We start from the raw sequence: 13904 nt of genomic DNA on the forward strand, positions 1-13904 counted from the left end.
ATCATATTAAACATTATTTTCACTAGTTGTTTATTAGCCTTTAGACGCACATATTTAAATATATTTAATAAACAGAATGTTTTTTTCTCTTTGATTATACATAAGTAATTAAATTTAATATGTAAAAGATGTCATATAAAAAATTGATAATGAAAATTCAAGTTGAAGTACGAATTAAATCAAACTTAATTTTTTTTAGTTTTATACATTCTAATAATGTGTATAATTTCTTGTTTTAATTCTTCATTCACAACTATGTAACTGATGCTTTGGTTCGTTTGAGTGTAAACACCCAAGCAAAAATTTAATAAGCGATATAAGAGTTAATTCATAGAGGCGGATCCAAAGTCAGTGACGGATCGTGAATTCAAGTGCCCAGCGCTTTAATGTTTCTAACCTCCAATTACAAAATAGTTTCTTTCATTTTTTTTCTTTTTTTTTCTTTTTGGTTCATTGAATTACGTTTTATCGAACTGCTCATTCTCGTCATCTAGAATCTCCTTTCGATTCTCGAAATGAACGTGTCTTATACATAGAAAATACATCGTTCTCTGGAGTCATGAAAGCGTATTATATTTCGCCAACGGTAGTGGTACAGTCGTTTAAATTTTCCATTTATGTGGCACAGAGGCGCACACACATTAAAGCGCAAATACGTAAATGTCAGTCATACGGCTAAGCAGATCGGTATAGGTATGTGACCGGGTGTAATCAAATAATTTTGAAATAAGGAGGCGAAAAACTGTCACACCAGTAATTACAGTTGAAATTACTATTAGTACATGTACTTACAATGGAGGGCCACCAGGTGCGTAAACCTCTTAAAAAAAACAAAAGTGATTGGTATATAATTGTTTGATATTAGAACAGTTCTGTGCATTATGACTCATTCTTTTGTGTGAATTTTTCAAAATAATTTTTTTCCGTTTCGTGCGTATTAACATCCAACATTTGTTTTTTCAGGTAAGGGCGTTATACGATTTCACAGGAGAACCAGGAACAGCAGAGTTGTCTATCACAGCAGGAGAAATGTTGACTGTTATGAGAGATAATGTAGGCGATGGATGGTGTGAAGGTTTCAATCAGAGTGGAAAGTCTGGATTATTTCCAGCAGCATATGTTCAAAATGTCGACACTACTGCGCCAAGTATATTTACTTTGCTTCACTTTTTTTATTAGATATATTGATTCAAAATTTGCTATATCTAAATTTTCTTATGCATTAGATGCAATGACGTCATCACAACAGAGTTCAGGAGATTACTGGGACGATGAATGGGACGATGATTCCGAAATCGGTCAAACACAAGCGTATGTCCCTCAACAGCAGCAGCAACAACATATGATACAATTGCCACAGCATCATACTGTCGATTATGGGGATTCAGTTTCTATGCATACTATTCATTCTGTGATACCTGAAAGGCCTATACCCAACATACCAAAGAAAAACAATAAATTTTCTACATTAATAAAGTCAGGAGAAGATAGTTTTTTATTAGGAATGAGGGTAGCAAATGTTCCTGAAAATGAAAAAATATATATCGAAGAAATTGAAGGTGGACATTATGGATGGTCTTCAAGAGGAGAATCTTATAACTGTGTAGTTACATCTCCTAAAAAAGAATCCAAACTAAAGGGTCTTAAGAGCTTCATAGTTTATCAACTTACGCCAACGGTATTTAATTATTTTTTATATGTTATATTCTTGTAACAATAAATCAGAATTATCGTGGATTTCTTTGTTTTAGTTTAATAATATTCAAGTTTCAAGAAGATATAAACATTTTGATTGGCTGCACGAACGTTTAGAAGAAAAATATTGCTTTATTCCTATTCCACCATTACCAGATAAACAAATATCAGGGAGATATGATGAACAATTTATCGAACATCGACGCACACAGCTACAAGAATTCGTTGATTACGTTTGTAGGCATCCTGTGCTGGCACGTAGTCGCGTCTGGGAACATTTTATAACTTGCACAGATGAAAAAAGATGGAAGGCTGGGAAAAGGCAGGCTGAAAAAGATGAATTATTAGGTGTAAATTACTTTTATGCCGTCCAATGCCCTGAAACAATTTTGGACGTTATAAAAGTGGAAATTCAAACTGATGCTTTTAGTAGATTTATAAGTGGACTGGATCCAGTAGTTAAGAATTTTATGGCTATGGCTGTTGATCAAACAAAAAAAAGTCTTCTTTACAAGAGAGAATTTCAGAAAATTGGTCAAAGCTTTAGCGCATTAAGCCACGCATTAGAAGGCGACGATAGAAGTCGAGGAAGATTAACTTATGCGTTAAAAATAACGGGAGACGCTTATAACGATATAGGCAAGTTATACGAAGAGCAGCCTAAATTTGATTGGGAACCTCTATCTGATAAATTTCATATTTATAGAGGAATTATCAGTAGTTTTCCAGATGTAATTAGCATACATAAGGTAACCGATAAGAAAAGTTTTATTCTTTTAAAGTATAGTCTTCTATAAGAAATTTTAACGTTGCTAATATGTTCTGTTTTTTTTTTCTTTAACTTATTTAGACTGCTGTACAAAAACGGAAAGATTACGAAAAGCTAGTAAGTGAACACAAAATGGAGCCACAACAATTGCGAGATTTGTCTCATCGAACCGATGTAATAGCACGAGCTCTTCTCGCTGAAGAAACGCATTTTCAGACGGAGCAAGAGGTCCATTTAACTCAAGCAATGAAAACGCATCTTGCGGAGCAAATCAAATTTTATCAGAAAATTGTAGATAAATTACGAGAAGCGTTAAATGCATACGAGGGTTAAAATATGTGTATTTAATGTAATGTAAGGTTGTCTCGTTTATCATATCTTTTGGTAAAGTATATAATATTCAAAATGATAATTTAGTTGAAAATGCATGAACTGTATGAGATTAGAAGAAACACTTTACGTTGAATTATTGATAAGCGTTGATTACAGAAGGATTATGCAAATTACATAGAAGGGGCCAACAGTTTATTTCCAGGTATTACTACCAAACACCTAACATATACAGAAATTTGCAAGTATATTTTCTATGTATAGTATTTTTTCACACCTGTTTTCAGTTGTATAACTGGATGTGGTTAAGACAACCAATCAAAGAAATGATATTAAGCTCGGTTAAAATAAGAGTGAAATACAACTTCGAGAAATAAAGAAGTTAATCAACTAAACGATATTATTAACGATGCATAGTAATATATTGAATGTCAATGTTAATATTAATATTAATCATGTGGCTGCTATTCGAAAATTTGTAGAATCATTACTCAATTTTTTTTTCTTCGCATATTTCAATTATTCTAACTTTTAATTTTTTTTCTAAATACATTTATATATATATATGTATATATATCATTTGTATGTTTCATGGACCAAACCAAATTTTAAATTACATTGAAATCAACATGTATTAGGAACTAGGTTCTAACGAAAGATTACATTACATTTTATAATAAATGTAAAATCTATTATTTTCTCACTCTTTTATAATTAATAAATATTAATATTATTTGTTAACATGTATTTGTGAATTATGTAATTATATATTATTGTATTATAAATGAATTTCACAGATACATTGCCATGAATTAAAAGAATAATACAAAGATTCGTATTATTATAGATAAAAATTAAGTAAAATATAGATAATTGTAGAAAGATTAATTCCTATAATGTAATGTAAATTTTTTTTTATCAAATTATTAAATGTATTTATTTATTAAACTATTCTTGTTCTCAAATTAATTCTCTTAAATTCGTTTAAAGGAAAATACATGATTCATGGATAATTAATTCATAATTTCACAAAGGCAGCGTCTGTGTTAATAAATCATTAATATAAAATATAATAATCATGTAAATTTCCTATTCCATTTATATTATATGCGAAACTGTTACACATTTATTAGTTAACAAATTATAAGATAAGATATATAATTGTTAATGCATTTAAAATAATTTGTATAAAAAGATAATTTAATTTTAAGCACAAACATACGCAATTTTGTAAATGTTATTATTATAATATCATTATTATTATTATCATTTGCATCAATCATGTGTTCGTTTTCCGAAAGAAAAAATTTCATTAAATATGCATTAAATTGAAGTGTGATTAGTTTACTTATTTTGTAATTTACAAGCATTCCAATATTTTTATTTTATTTTTAACAATCTTACAACTGAAGATGACTGACTGGTAGATTGCATTCATGTGATACTAAAAAAAATTAAAATCGCAAAATATATACATATATGTATCTAGTATGATAGTTCCAATGATAATGAAAAATTATCGATAAACTAATATAAGTTTGTAAGAAAAAATCATACTCACTGTTTCATTTTAAAGCGTGAGGCCTATATTTTGACAGGCATAAATTCGTTTTTTTTCGAAGATGATTTTACATCATGTGGCAAGTGGGAAAGTGAGGATACTTTTTTTCAAAAATTGTAAAAATTCAATTGTATGTACAAACATTAAAGAATTTTTTTCATGACGAAATTTATTATGATCTTGAAGATTGAAATGTTCTCTTTACAATAAATCCTTAAAACCTGCCTGATTCTTTCCTATCAATTTATTAACCTTTGAATATTAGGGTAGATATTGTCATCTAACCCGAATGTTCAAAGTTCAATGCTGGAAAAAATCGCTTCGCTTTTCCCACTGCCTACATAATGTAGATTCATCTTCGAAAAAAAAAAACGAGCTTACAACTGTCAAAGTATAGGCTTCACGCTTTAAAATGAGACAAAGTGAATCGTTATGTTATCTTTTTTCTTACGAAATTATATCAGTTTAAATTATCGACAATTTTTCATTGTCATTGGTACAGTTATGCTAGTCATAACTTTTTATTCATCACATTTTATGGAATAGTAGTATCGAACATTTGTTGTGTAGCACCAAAATCAAGTTGAAAAAGATTAAGTTCGAAAGGTTGATCTATAATCCTCGTACTTACAAGCGAGCTTTTTATTCTTGAACAAAATAAATTACTGTCTGAAGCAATGCATTACTAAAAATTTAATCGTTAAAATATTGGCTATTCGAATAGAGTATATAATTTACAAAAATTTGATACTTCATATATCTTGAAAAAACAGCGATTTCAACAGCGTTTTAAAATCGTGGAATACATTGGCACTGTAAATTATTTTAATATATTCTGATTTACTAAAATTTTCTGCGGGGTTGATAAATTTTTTCTAATAACATTGATCCTTCGTATCAAGTATAATTTTAACAATGAAACGTCTGATAATAGTCGTTTTCACATGCACAAATTGTAAGCATAACAATTGCAAGGCTTGTGCAATGAGAAAAGTTACACTAGGAAGAAGTTATTCCTGTAATCAGTTAGTAAATGTAAATTAGTAATGTTACATTAATAAATGTAAAAGCGCAATAACGCTTAATTTATAGGCAACTTTCTTCTTTCATTCTTTTTCTCGTTCATTCCATGCACACACTCTTATCAGTCAGGCATATTTTGTTCATCGAATAAAACTGCAGTAACAAGTTGTTCTTTTCTATTTAAAATCAGCTTATTTTTATAATCACATTTTGCAACGTTCCTGCCGATATGTTTATTCATGTGGCACGGTCTTATCTTTTTCTTGTCGTATCTTCTTTTTTCTGTTTTTTTTACTTTGTTTCTAAATAAAGCTAAGCTCCTTTTTTTTATATTCCCTTCTAAAATTTTTAAATTACAAGCTCATTGATAGCACACAAATATTTAGCATAAAAAAATGCTTATTAACGAACCTTTCTTATTAGATGACACGATGTTGGTTCCAAAAAATTATATTAAAATTACATAATTTAATTACTTAATTTACATACAAACACATGAATTTTAGTACTTTTTATTAGACATTATAATTCAAATAAATATAGAGATTAGAACATAAAGTAGATGTCTATTTTCTAACTAAAAATGATTTTAATCATTGAAAAGCATATATTTTTGAGTTTACTTTTCTGATATCCCATCATCGTGTTATCCAAGGCACTTCAGAATAGTATGTTATTTTGCGCAATGAAAGACCTGTTTATCAATTGAAATTTTTCATGCTACAAGTTTCGACAAGAATAAATGATGATCATTGCATATATTTTAACTTCCATCGTATGCGCCATGTTCTAAATCAACTTATATGTATTCTGTTTAATTTTATTAGAACAATGTCTATCTTATAATTAATATAATTATTATCGATTTCAAAATTATTATGTAGCATTAACATGAAACTCTTTTTCATACAGTTATTAATTATACGAATAGTGCCCGGTACACGGACGGATATCTAATATGATAGTTCAAAGTGATTATCATGTTTAAAGATAAAGAGAAAGAGAGAGTAATTTATGATAAAAGGAGTGCCCGCTCGATAAACAGCAATAATTTTTTCTATTCGAATGTGTAATATATGATTCCTTTAGATTTCATTAGATACAATTTAGATTTATTTCAAAAGGACATTGAAAAAACACTGAATCTTGTCGATACAATTTTCCGCATAATAACACGCAATATATTTTTTTCATTTATATAACCTGGAAATTTAAATAAAACAGTTCGACACATTGAAATCGAATCAGCATTGTGAAAAATTGTTTGATACATTTTCGATTAAAAGATTTCATTTCTATTTTAATGCAAATTCTCAATATTAATATTTTTATACGGATATACTACTGAGTAAGAGACCATAGTAACATCATTATCACAAGATTACAATATGTACGGTAATTGTCTGCAATTATTTGTAAAAAAATAAAGTAATACCACCGAATACTAAAAGTATTTTCAAACATTTCGTTGAAGTACCTGTTGTAATTCAAATACTTAGTACTACATACGATTCACTGATCCTTCACATAATAATAAGATACAAATATAAATAGCTAGATTATATTTCAATCAATTTTTTGGAGCTTATGCAATGATGTATGATCGCTGTACTCTACGATAAAATATTAAATATAAAAATATTTATATTGACTTGTTCGTAACAGATTGAAAATTCTTATACATTTACATCAAGGAACATAATATACATAAATAATATGTACATTTTTTTACAACATATAATAAAATATATAAATCATTATTTCTTAATTAATTAAATTCATTTTTGTGCTTCTACCAAAAACCAATTTTATTTTATGTTATTCAAAAAAAGAACAATAAAAATTACCAGAATCTCTTTAATAGAACAGAAATATAATAATAAAAACTAATTAGATCAGGAAAAATTGCAGTGTATAAAAATATAACAAAAAACACTATAACAAAATTAAAAAATTGGACACTATATAATTTGCTTTTTATATTTGCATCTTGCAAAGAGATGATTGAGGAATCGTGTATGAATTATGTACATTTTCTATTAAATTTCAGTGCAATATCGATAAAAATATCAGTAGAGCAATATACATTTGTGTATATACATATTAAATCTAGTTAGTAGATTTCTGTTCTGGAATTCTTAAAATGTACTAATATCACTATATAACAGAACAAGTATTTGTGTACACAATATCTTGTAATATAATGTACTGTACATGACTCGTATTATATTTTGCATTTATATCGTAAAATAAAATATATGATTTAATTATCGGAGAAACATAAAAACAAATATCGATAAAAATCAGATCTCATACAATCTCACAACACGATTCCATATGGCAAGAATTTCTTTTTTTTCTTGTCCGAAGTGATCCATAAACTTACTTTATTTTGTCTTTTGTTTCATGTTTCTTGAAAAATTGCTATTTCAAAAGATGTTATATTTTATCGTATCGTTCTTTCGAAAAACTGGGTAAAAGGCTGCGTATCAGTTTTTGTGAAATTTAAAACATATTTTACCAGAATATACTAAGATGTTCACATTGCAAAAAATCATCTAAACAGCTACTATTCATTACACCAAACCTTATAAAAGATAAAAACTTGTCGTTGTACTGTTCACATTGTTTCTTTTTTCTTTTTTTTTTATACATATAGTAGATTTGATCGAGCAAAACCTTCCTTGTGTCAAAGGATTTCACAATCTGCATTAGATATCTAAATATATTAACTATGTCTTTACTTGATCAAATCAATGCTGTTAACGTATCATCATTTAAAATCATTATTGACGGCTACAGGATTTACTACTCTACTGTGAAATATGTATCAACACAGTGAGATCTACTTAAATTGTTGAAACAAAGCCTGCAAAATTGAAAAGGGCGATAAAACATTCAGGAAATCGCCTTATCGTACGGGCTGTTTATATGTGTGTTAAGTGTGTATACGTGCGCGCACTTGCGAGCGTGTATAATTTTGTAATATACACGATCGGTGGTAACCATGTCACAGGAGACCACAATAAAGCAAATTAGCTGAAATACAAGCTCTTACCATTATTCAGATAATAATCATCGGTAAGAGAATAAACTCGGCCATCCGATAACTCTGATATTTTTCATTAGAAGAAACGTAGCAGCGTGACTCAGCTTTTCTTATATTTTCTTTGCTTTCTAAGATACGATACATTCGTTTGAAATAGAATAGACAGAGCAGTGCGTGTGCTACCCCACAGCTTGAAGCGTTTGTTGCGTAAGTAGAATGGTAAGTTTGGAGTGATCGGAATGGGAATAGGATTCGAGGCCACCAAGTTTGACACCGGCAATGGTGACTCGCGTATTTCCTTCAATTGAGGTTGGTCTGAGGCTCCACTGATCTGGGTTGGTGACTGGGGTTGGATTGCGATTGATCGGGGTATGGCGTGGGGTTGCCGCTGGAGGGGTCTGTTGATCCTGGGCCCTGCTGCAACTGGCCGCTGGTGAGTGCCAGCCGTTGCATTTGACGTATGACCGTGGCTGCGTGGTAGGCTTGCTGCAACCATGAGAGAAGAGGAAGACTTTCCTACGGAGCCTGGCGAGCAAACACATACAATCAGCAACATGATAATCATCTAATTATACTAACCTTCCACCTTGATTTGGCGAAATTTTTTTTAAGTTGTTCCGATACAGTACCATGGATATTTTTATTGCTAGCTGCATTGCCGGATATCCTGAAAAAAAATGAATTTGCACGATACTGCACGTACTTGTACGTACAAAATATATTTGATCAAACGAACATTTATTAGTATAAAATATATTCAAAACTAAAAAGATATGTTACACAAAATACATATTGACCGATTTATATTGTGTTAAAATAATATGTTAAAATATTTGTTTATAAAAATTACTGAAAATTTTAATATGAGAGATACTATTATATACTTTGGGACATTTATATACATGATTCAACAATTAATTTTGTAGTAAATTAATTAATGTGTGAAATTAATGTAATTCTTCTACTTACTTAATCCATATCTATTTTATTATTAAGAACATCCATATCTATCTTATTATTATTAAGAAATTCAGTTCCTGTAATATCCTTATTATTTGAATTTTAAAACATGACTTTTCAAAAGTTATAAATATCTAATCTAGAACACGTTTGAAATATGTATTGCGAATTGCGATTTTTTTTCAATATCACATGGAATATAAATTTATGTGAGAATATTTCAAATAAAAAAAATTATATATAATATTTGAGCATAATAATGATCTTACCAAGGATGTGCAAGGGCTTGTTTACAAGTATAGCGCTCCTCAACATTGACGCACATCAATTTGTGAATGAAATCCTTTGCAGAGTCACTGATATCGTCCCAGTACGGCGAATCAAATTCAAATTCACCTATAACAGTCTGGTTAGCTTCTTGCTATAGAGTAGACGATTTTATTATGATTTACTTGATTTTTGAATGAATTATTTTGGAAAAAGTATTGTTAGATTTTCACACTGTGTAAGTGTAATATACAATAAATTACAATAAATTTGTTTCTTGTAATTTATTTAAACAATGCTGATAGTGTGATCGAATTTTATGCTAAGTTTTGAACATTAGACAAAGAATTAATGACTTTCACAAAAACCGCGGACACACACAAATGATCATTTACTTACTACACTAGTATGTATATAGCAGCATACAAAAACTAGAATAGTACCTTAAAAATGAAAATTTCAAGTTAATGTACAGCTGCATGTGTTTGTCAATTCTAAAAGTAGTACCTAAATTGAAGTGATAGTATAGTCCTCCCAAATGTTAAAAATATTTGTAAAGTAGTATTATTACCTTTTAAAATTTGTGCAAACAAATTCGCATCACTTTCGTCGTAAAATGGAGGATAACCACATAATAAAATGTAAGAAATGACTCCTATACTCCATACATCTACAGCTTTTCCATATGGCTTTTGTGCTAAGACTTCTGGAGCTGTAAATAGAAAAAAACGTTTCAATTTTTCAAAAAAAAATTAGTCACATATAGATATATCCAACATAACAAAAGTGAATCATACCAACATATCCTGGAGTACCACAAGCAGTTGCCATAACACCAGAGTCTTCCATTTTTGATAGGCCAAAGTCACTAATCATAATCTTACTGTCTTCTTCTGGACTATAATATAAAAGGTTTTCAGGCTTAAGATCCCTGTGCACCACTCCTTGATCATGCATGTAAGCAACAGCTTCTAAAACTTGTCTTATTAAACCTGATGCATCTTTCTCTGTATAGGAACCTTTTTCAACAATTCTATCAAATAGTTCTCCACCAGTAACCCTAATGTAAAAGAACAAATAAAGATTAAACATAAGTTTATAATATAGTAATTCATCAGCAAATGAAATTACTTACAATTCCATAACTAAATAAACCTTATGTTTATCTTCAAATGTCTCCAATAGTTGAACAATATTGGGATGTGTTAACCTAAAAAATACAGTATAATTTACAAATACTGAAGGGAAATTCAAATAAATTTATCTGCTGGAACTAAATGTTTACCTTCGTAACACTCTTATTTCATTTTCTAAAGAGTCCTCTTTCCCTTTCAATGCTTTCTTATCAATGATTTTCACAGCAAACATTTGACCAGGTTTTTCTTTACTTTCTGCCAGGCGTACTTCAGAGAAAGCACCCCTATACAAACAAATATAAAAAAATATAAATAAATAGGTATATTATATAAGGAAAATAAGTATATATTGCATTTTAGTACATGCAATAACATCACATGACTTATGCACTTATATGCAATTACTAATTGCTATAATGTGCCAAAACATTTGTTGCCCAGACTTTTGATATGGTAATAGACAATATTGGCATGTGCAAGTGTTCTGATAGAAGAATAGAATTTTTAATTACATACTATAGTGTAACATATTGATCAATACCATATATATATATTTCTTTTAAGTACTTCAGATATTATGACTAGGAGTACAATATGTGAAAAGATAGTTATATATTTATCGTTAACAGAAAGTATTTCTTTTTCTCAAACTATTATGAAATATCTTGTAACGTTACTAATGTAAATTAATATAATTAAATCAAATTTTAAAAAATCCTTCCTGAAAATCCGAATAAATTCAAATTTATTTAATAAAATTTAATATTTATTTTTATTAATAAAAATATTTCTTCAATAATAATTTATAGTCATTAAAAATTATATTTATAATGCACCGACATTGATTTCTATTCGTATTTAATGAAACAAATAGCAAATATAAAGTACTAATCAAGTTTTCGAAGCATTCGCTATTTCATTGCACGTAATTTAAATTCTAATTTAAACATTTTAATGTATGTACAGTTAAAATAAATGTAAGATAGATGTGAATAGTTAAATTCGTGCCAATAAGTGGTAGTAATTTTTAGATCCTGCAAAACGAAATCTGCTTGAGAAAATTTTACATCCATTGATAATACTGATCTTTCTACAAATCATTAAAAAACATTTTAACTTTAAAATAAATATAAAAGAATTCTTGTCGATATGCCTAACTTCTCTCTTCGAAAATGATTTAATAGAAATATGTTCGAAACGTTCGAAGAATGTTTGTTGTTTAAAACAAAATCGAAATTAAAGGAAGACGTTCTTAAAGGAAAATGGCATTGACAATCTTTCACGTAAATTCCAATCACAAATAATAACGTTTAATATAAATTTCATGATTTTAAGAACATACCCCCGAGTTAATTCGATTTCGATTGCACATATGTATCTAAATATATTCGGCAAAATCTACGTAAAGACCTATTTCGTTTATTAAATAGTTTACCAAAAACTGTATTTCGAGTATTCTTTGCAGATTCTATGCATTTTTGCATCGTTAAATTTCCTATACATCCATCAAAATCTGTATTTCGAGTGACATTCAAGATGTTAATTGAGCAACATCAAATAATTTGATAACAATATGAGAGATATGAAATACAAAAATCCTGTGCAATTGATTTTTATTACTTTCCAATACACAGTCCGTAATAATGTATAAGTACATACGTTCCAAGTAACTCCTTTAGGATGTATTTGTCCTCAACAGACGGCGATTTGTCGTCTTTCCCATCTTTCTTGATTTTTTTGTTCGAATCCTTCTTACCGAAGAGCGGCATCTTCGGGTTGTTTTATCACTATGCAGTATCACTGTCCGATCCACAGAATTCTCCTTTTCAATTGCAAAATCTTCCTGGATGATATACGCAGGAATATTCAATGCTGACAGGTTATAACCACTGGTCAACGAAATACTCGTTTAAGGAGAGAGACAGATAGACAGAAAGAGAGAAAGAGAAAGAGAGAGTAAAAGAGAGAATGAGAAAGAGACAGGGGGAGAAATTCGTCGTTTTGCCTATTAGTAGGTTTTGATCGTTCCAGGCAGTGATAAATGAAGGGAGGGAAAAGAAGATCGTCGTCAAATGATGAGTAAAATCATCATTTCATGTCAGTGAATTGTCATGAACTCTTGACCTTTTCGCGAACGAATGATCGCGAATGATCCGTGGACCAATGTTTGACACGTATTCGTTCCGCGCACTATTCCGCTACCGAAACGTATTCTATTCCGTGTATCGGGCTCAGGGTCGCGACCTCGCGCCCTCGCGGTATGATTTGTACTATGTAGCAGAGATAGCTCCTCCGGTGGTCTATGCGCTAAATCCTCTCCACTCTATCTTCTGGTCTCTCTCTATCCCACTTTGTAGTATCGGCAACTATCCCTTTTATCTATTTTCTTTCGATACTGGGAGATTAACATCTGGATTGATCATGATGCTCAGTCCTCAACTAAAATCAACGCATCTCTTACTCGATGCTTCTCTTTCATGATACTGTCGTACTACGAAAACTGTGCGTACGTATGCCCGCAATTGCATCACACGAACATCGTGCATCCGTCGATGATAATACAGTAAAAGTTGCGGCAATACGATGCAACAGTGATTCTCACAACCAAGTATATCAATGCTATCACAGCTATGCTTTAGTTGGCCACGCGTAGAACTCTTACTATCGCCAATTGTTACTGAAGCAGGCCTCATATGTATCTAGAAAATTCCTAAAGCTATTCCACTCTCTCGTAGTGTGAGTGTGACAGAAAATTATCTGAAACATTCGTATTTATTTTGAGATTTTACAATTTCAGATTTTTTTCACAACTTTTGTGATAAGAATAATGTGTCATATTTGTAAATTAAGACAGAAACGTTATGTCTTTGACATAGTTGCACTTGGAACTATCATGTTTCTTGTGGTGCAGGCATTTTAAATTTTAAAGCGCAAGATTTGTTAGTAGATTGATATTTTACTTGCAATTTTTTTATTAGTACGTTTTTCTTAGTAATTGCATTGGAAAGAATTAACCGATAATTGTTAAATGTAAGAACAGAAAGAAATCGAGTTAACGTACGAGCCTGAAAAAAGCTTGAGCCATCTCAAATATAAGCGGGAAATTTGAATGAA

At 30.0% G+C, this 13904-nt stretch overlaps 2 protein-coding genes across 7 annotated transcripts; one reads left to right on the forward strand and one right to left on the reverse strand.

Annotated features, from left to right (window-relative positions):
• Positions 1 to 177: 177 nt before the first annotated feature.
• Positions 178 to 3323, forward strand: LOC122528279 (sorting nexin-18). Of its 2 annotated transcripts, XR_006306526.1 has the most exons (6): positions 178 to 808; positions 964 to 1147; positions 1227 to 1678; positions 1752 to 2444; positions 2546 to 2999; positions 3082 to 3323. XR_006306526.1 is itself a non-coding variant. In XM_043653247.1 (5 exons), exons 1-5 carry the CDS (start codon positions 794 to 796, stop codon positions 2795 to 2797), a joined length of 1596 nt encoding a protein of 531 aa, XP_043509182.1. In that variant the 5' UTR covers positions 178 to 793; the 3' UTR covers positions 2798 to 3323. The 2 variants fall into 2 exon arrangements, 1 of the variants encoding a protein (XP_043509182.1); XM_043653247.1 differs by having other exon boundaries at positions 2546 to 3323.
• A 1291-nt stretch (positions 3324 to 4614) lies between these two features.
• LOC122528308 (calcium/calmodulin-dependent protein kinase type 1) lies at positions 4615 to 13457 on the reverse strand. Of its 5 annotated transcripts, none has more exons than XM_043653296.1 (9): positions 12450 to 13457; positions 10940 to 11074; positions 10790 to 10864; positions 10452 to 10714; positions 10226 to 10366; positions 10054 to 10097; positions 9657 to 9793; positions 9057 to 9094; positions 4615 to 8952 (listed from the first exon to the last, which is right to left on the reverse strand). In XM_043653296.1, the coding sequence occupies exons 1-9, from the start codon at positions 12557 to 12559 to the stop codon at positions 8528 to 8530; spliced, it is 1368 nt and encodes a 455-aa protein (XP_043509231.1). In that variant the 5' UTR covers positions 12560 to 13457; the 3' UTR covers positions 4615 to 8527. The 5 variants fall into 5 exon arrangements, 3 of the variants coding, with proteins under 3 accessions (XP_043509231.1, XP_043509232.1, XP_043509233.1); XR_006306543.1 differs by having other exon boundaries at positions 8858 to 8952; positions 9657 to 9783; positions 12450 to 13455; XM_043653297.1 differs by lacking the exon at positions 10054 to 10097 and having other exon boundaries at positions 9657 to 9783; positions 12450 to 13454.
• Positions 13458 to 13904: the final 447 nt, after the last annotated feature.

Source organism: Frieseomelitta varia, unplaced genomic scaffold (genome assembly GCF_011392965.1).
Source record: "Frieseomelitta varia isolate USP_RPSP 00005682 unplaced genomic scaffold, Fvar_1.2 scaffold_248, whole genome shotgun sequence".
Taxonomy (NCBI): Eukaryota; Metazoa; Arthropoda; class Insecta; order Hymenoptera; family Apidae; genus Frieseomelitta; species Frieseomelitta varia.

What these genes read in the sequence shown, in the direction of transcription:
- LOC122528279 (XM_043653247.1), top strand. An exon ending in TTTATCAACTTACGCCAACG is followed by an intron (nt 1,679 to 1,751) that starts GTATTTAATTAT and finishes TCTTTGTTTTAG; the next exon opens with TTTAATAATATTCAAGTTTC. An exon ending in ATGTAATTAGCATACATAAG is followed by an intron (nt 2,445 to 2,545) that starts GTAACCGATAAG and finishes TAACTTATTTAG; the next exon opens with ACTGCTGTACAAAAACGGAA.
- LOC122528308 (XM_043653296.1), bottom strand. Translation starts at nt 12,559, where the DNA reads ATGCCGCTCTTCGGTAAGAAGGATTCGAACAAAAAAATCAAGAAAGAT. An exon ending in TGGTACTCCAGGATATGTTG is followed by an intron (nt 10,367 to 10,451) that starts GTATGATTCACT and finishes TTCTATTTACAG; the next exon opens with CTCCAGAAGTCTTAGCACAA. An exon ending in TAGCAATAAAAATATCCATG is followed by an intron (nt 8,953 to 9,056) that starts GTACTGTATCGG and finishes TTTGCTCGCCAG; the next exon opens with GCTCCGTAGGAAAGTCTTCC.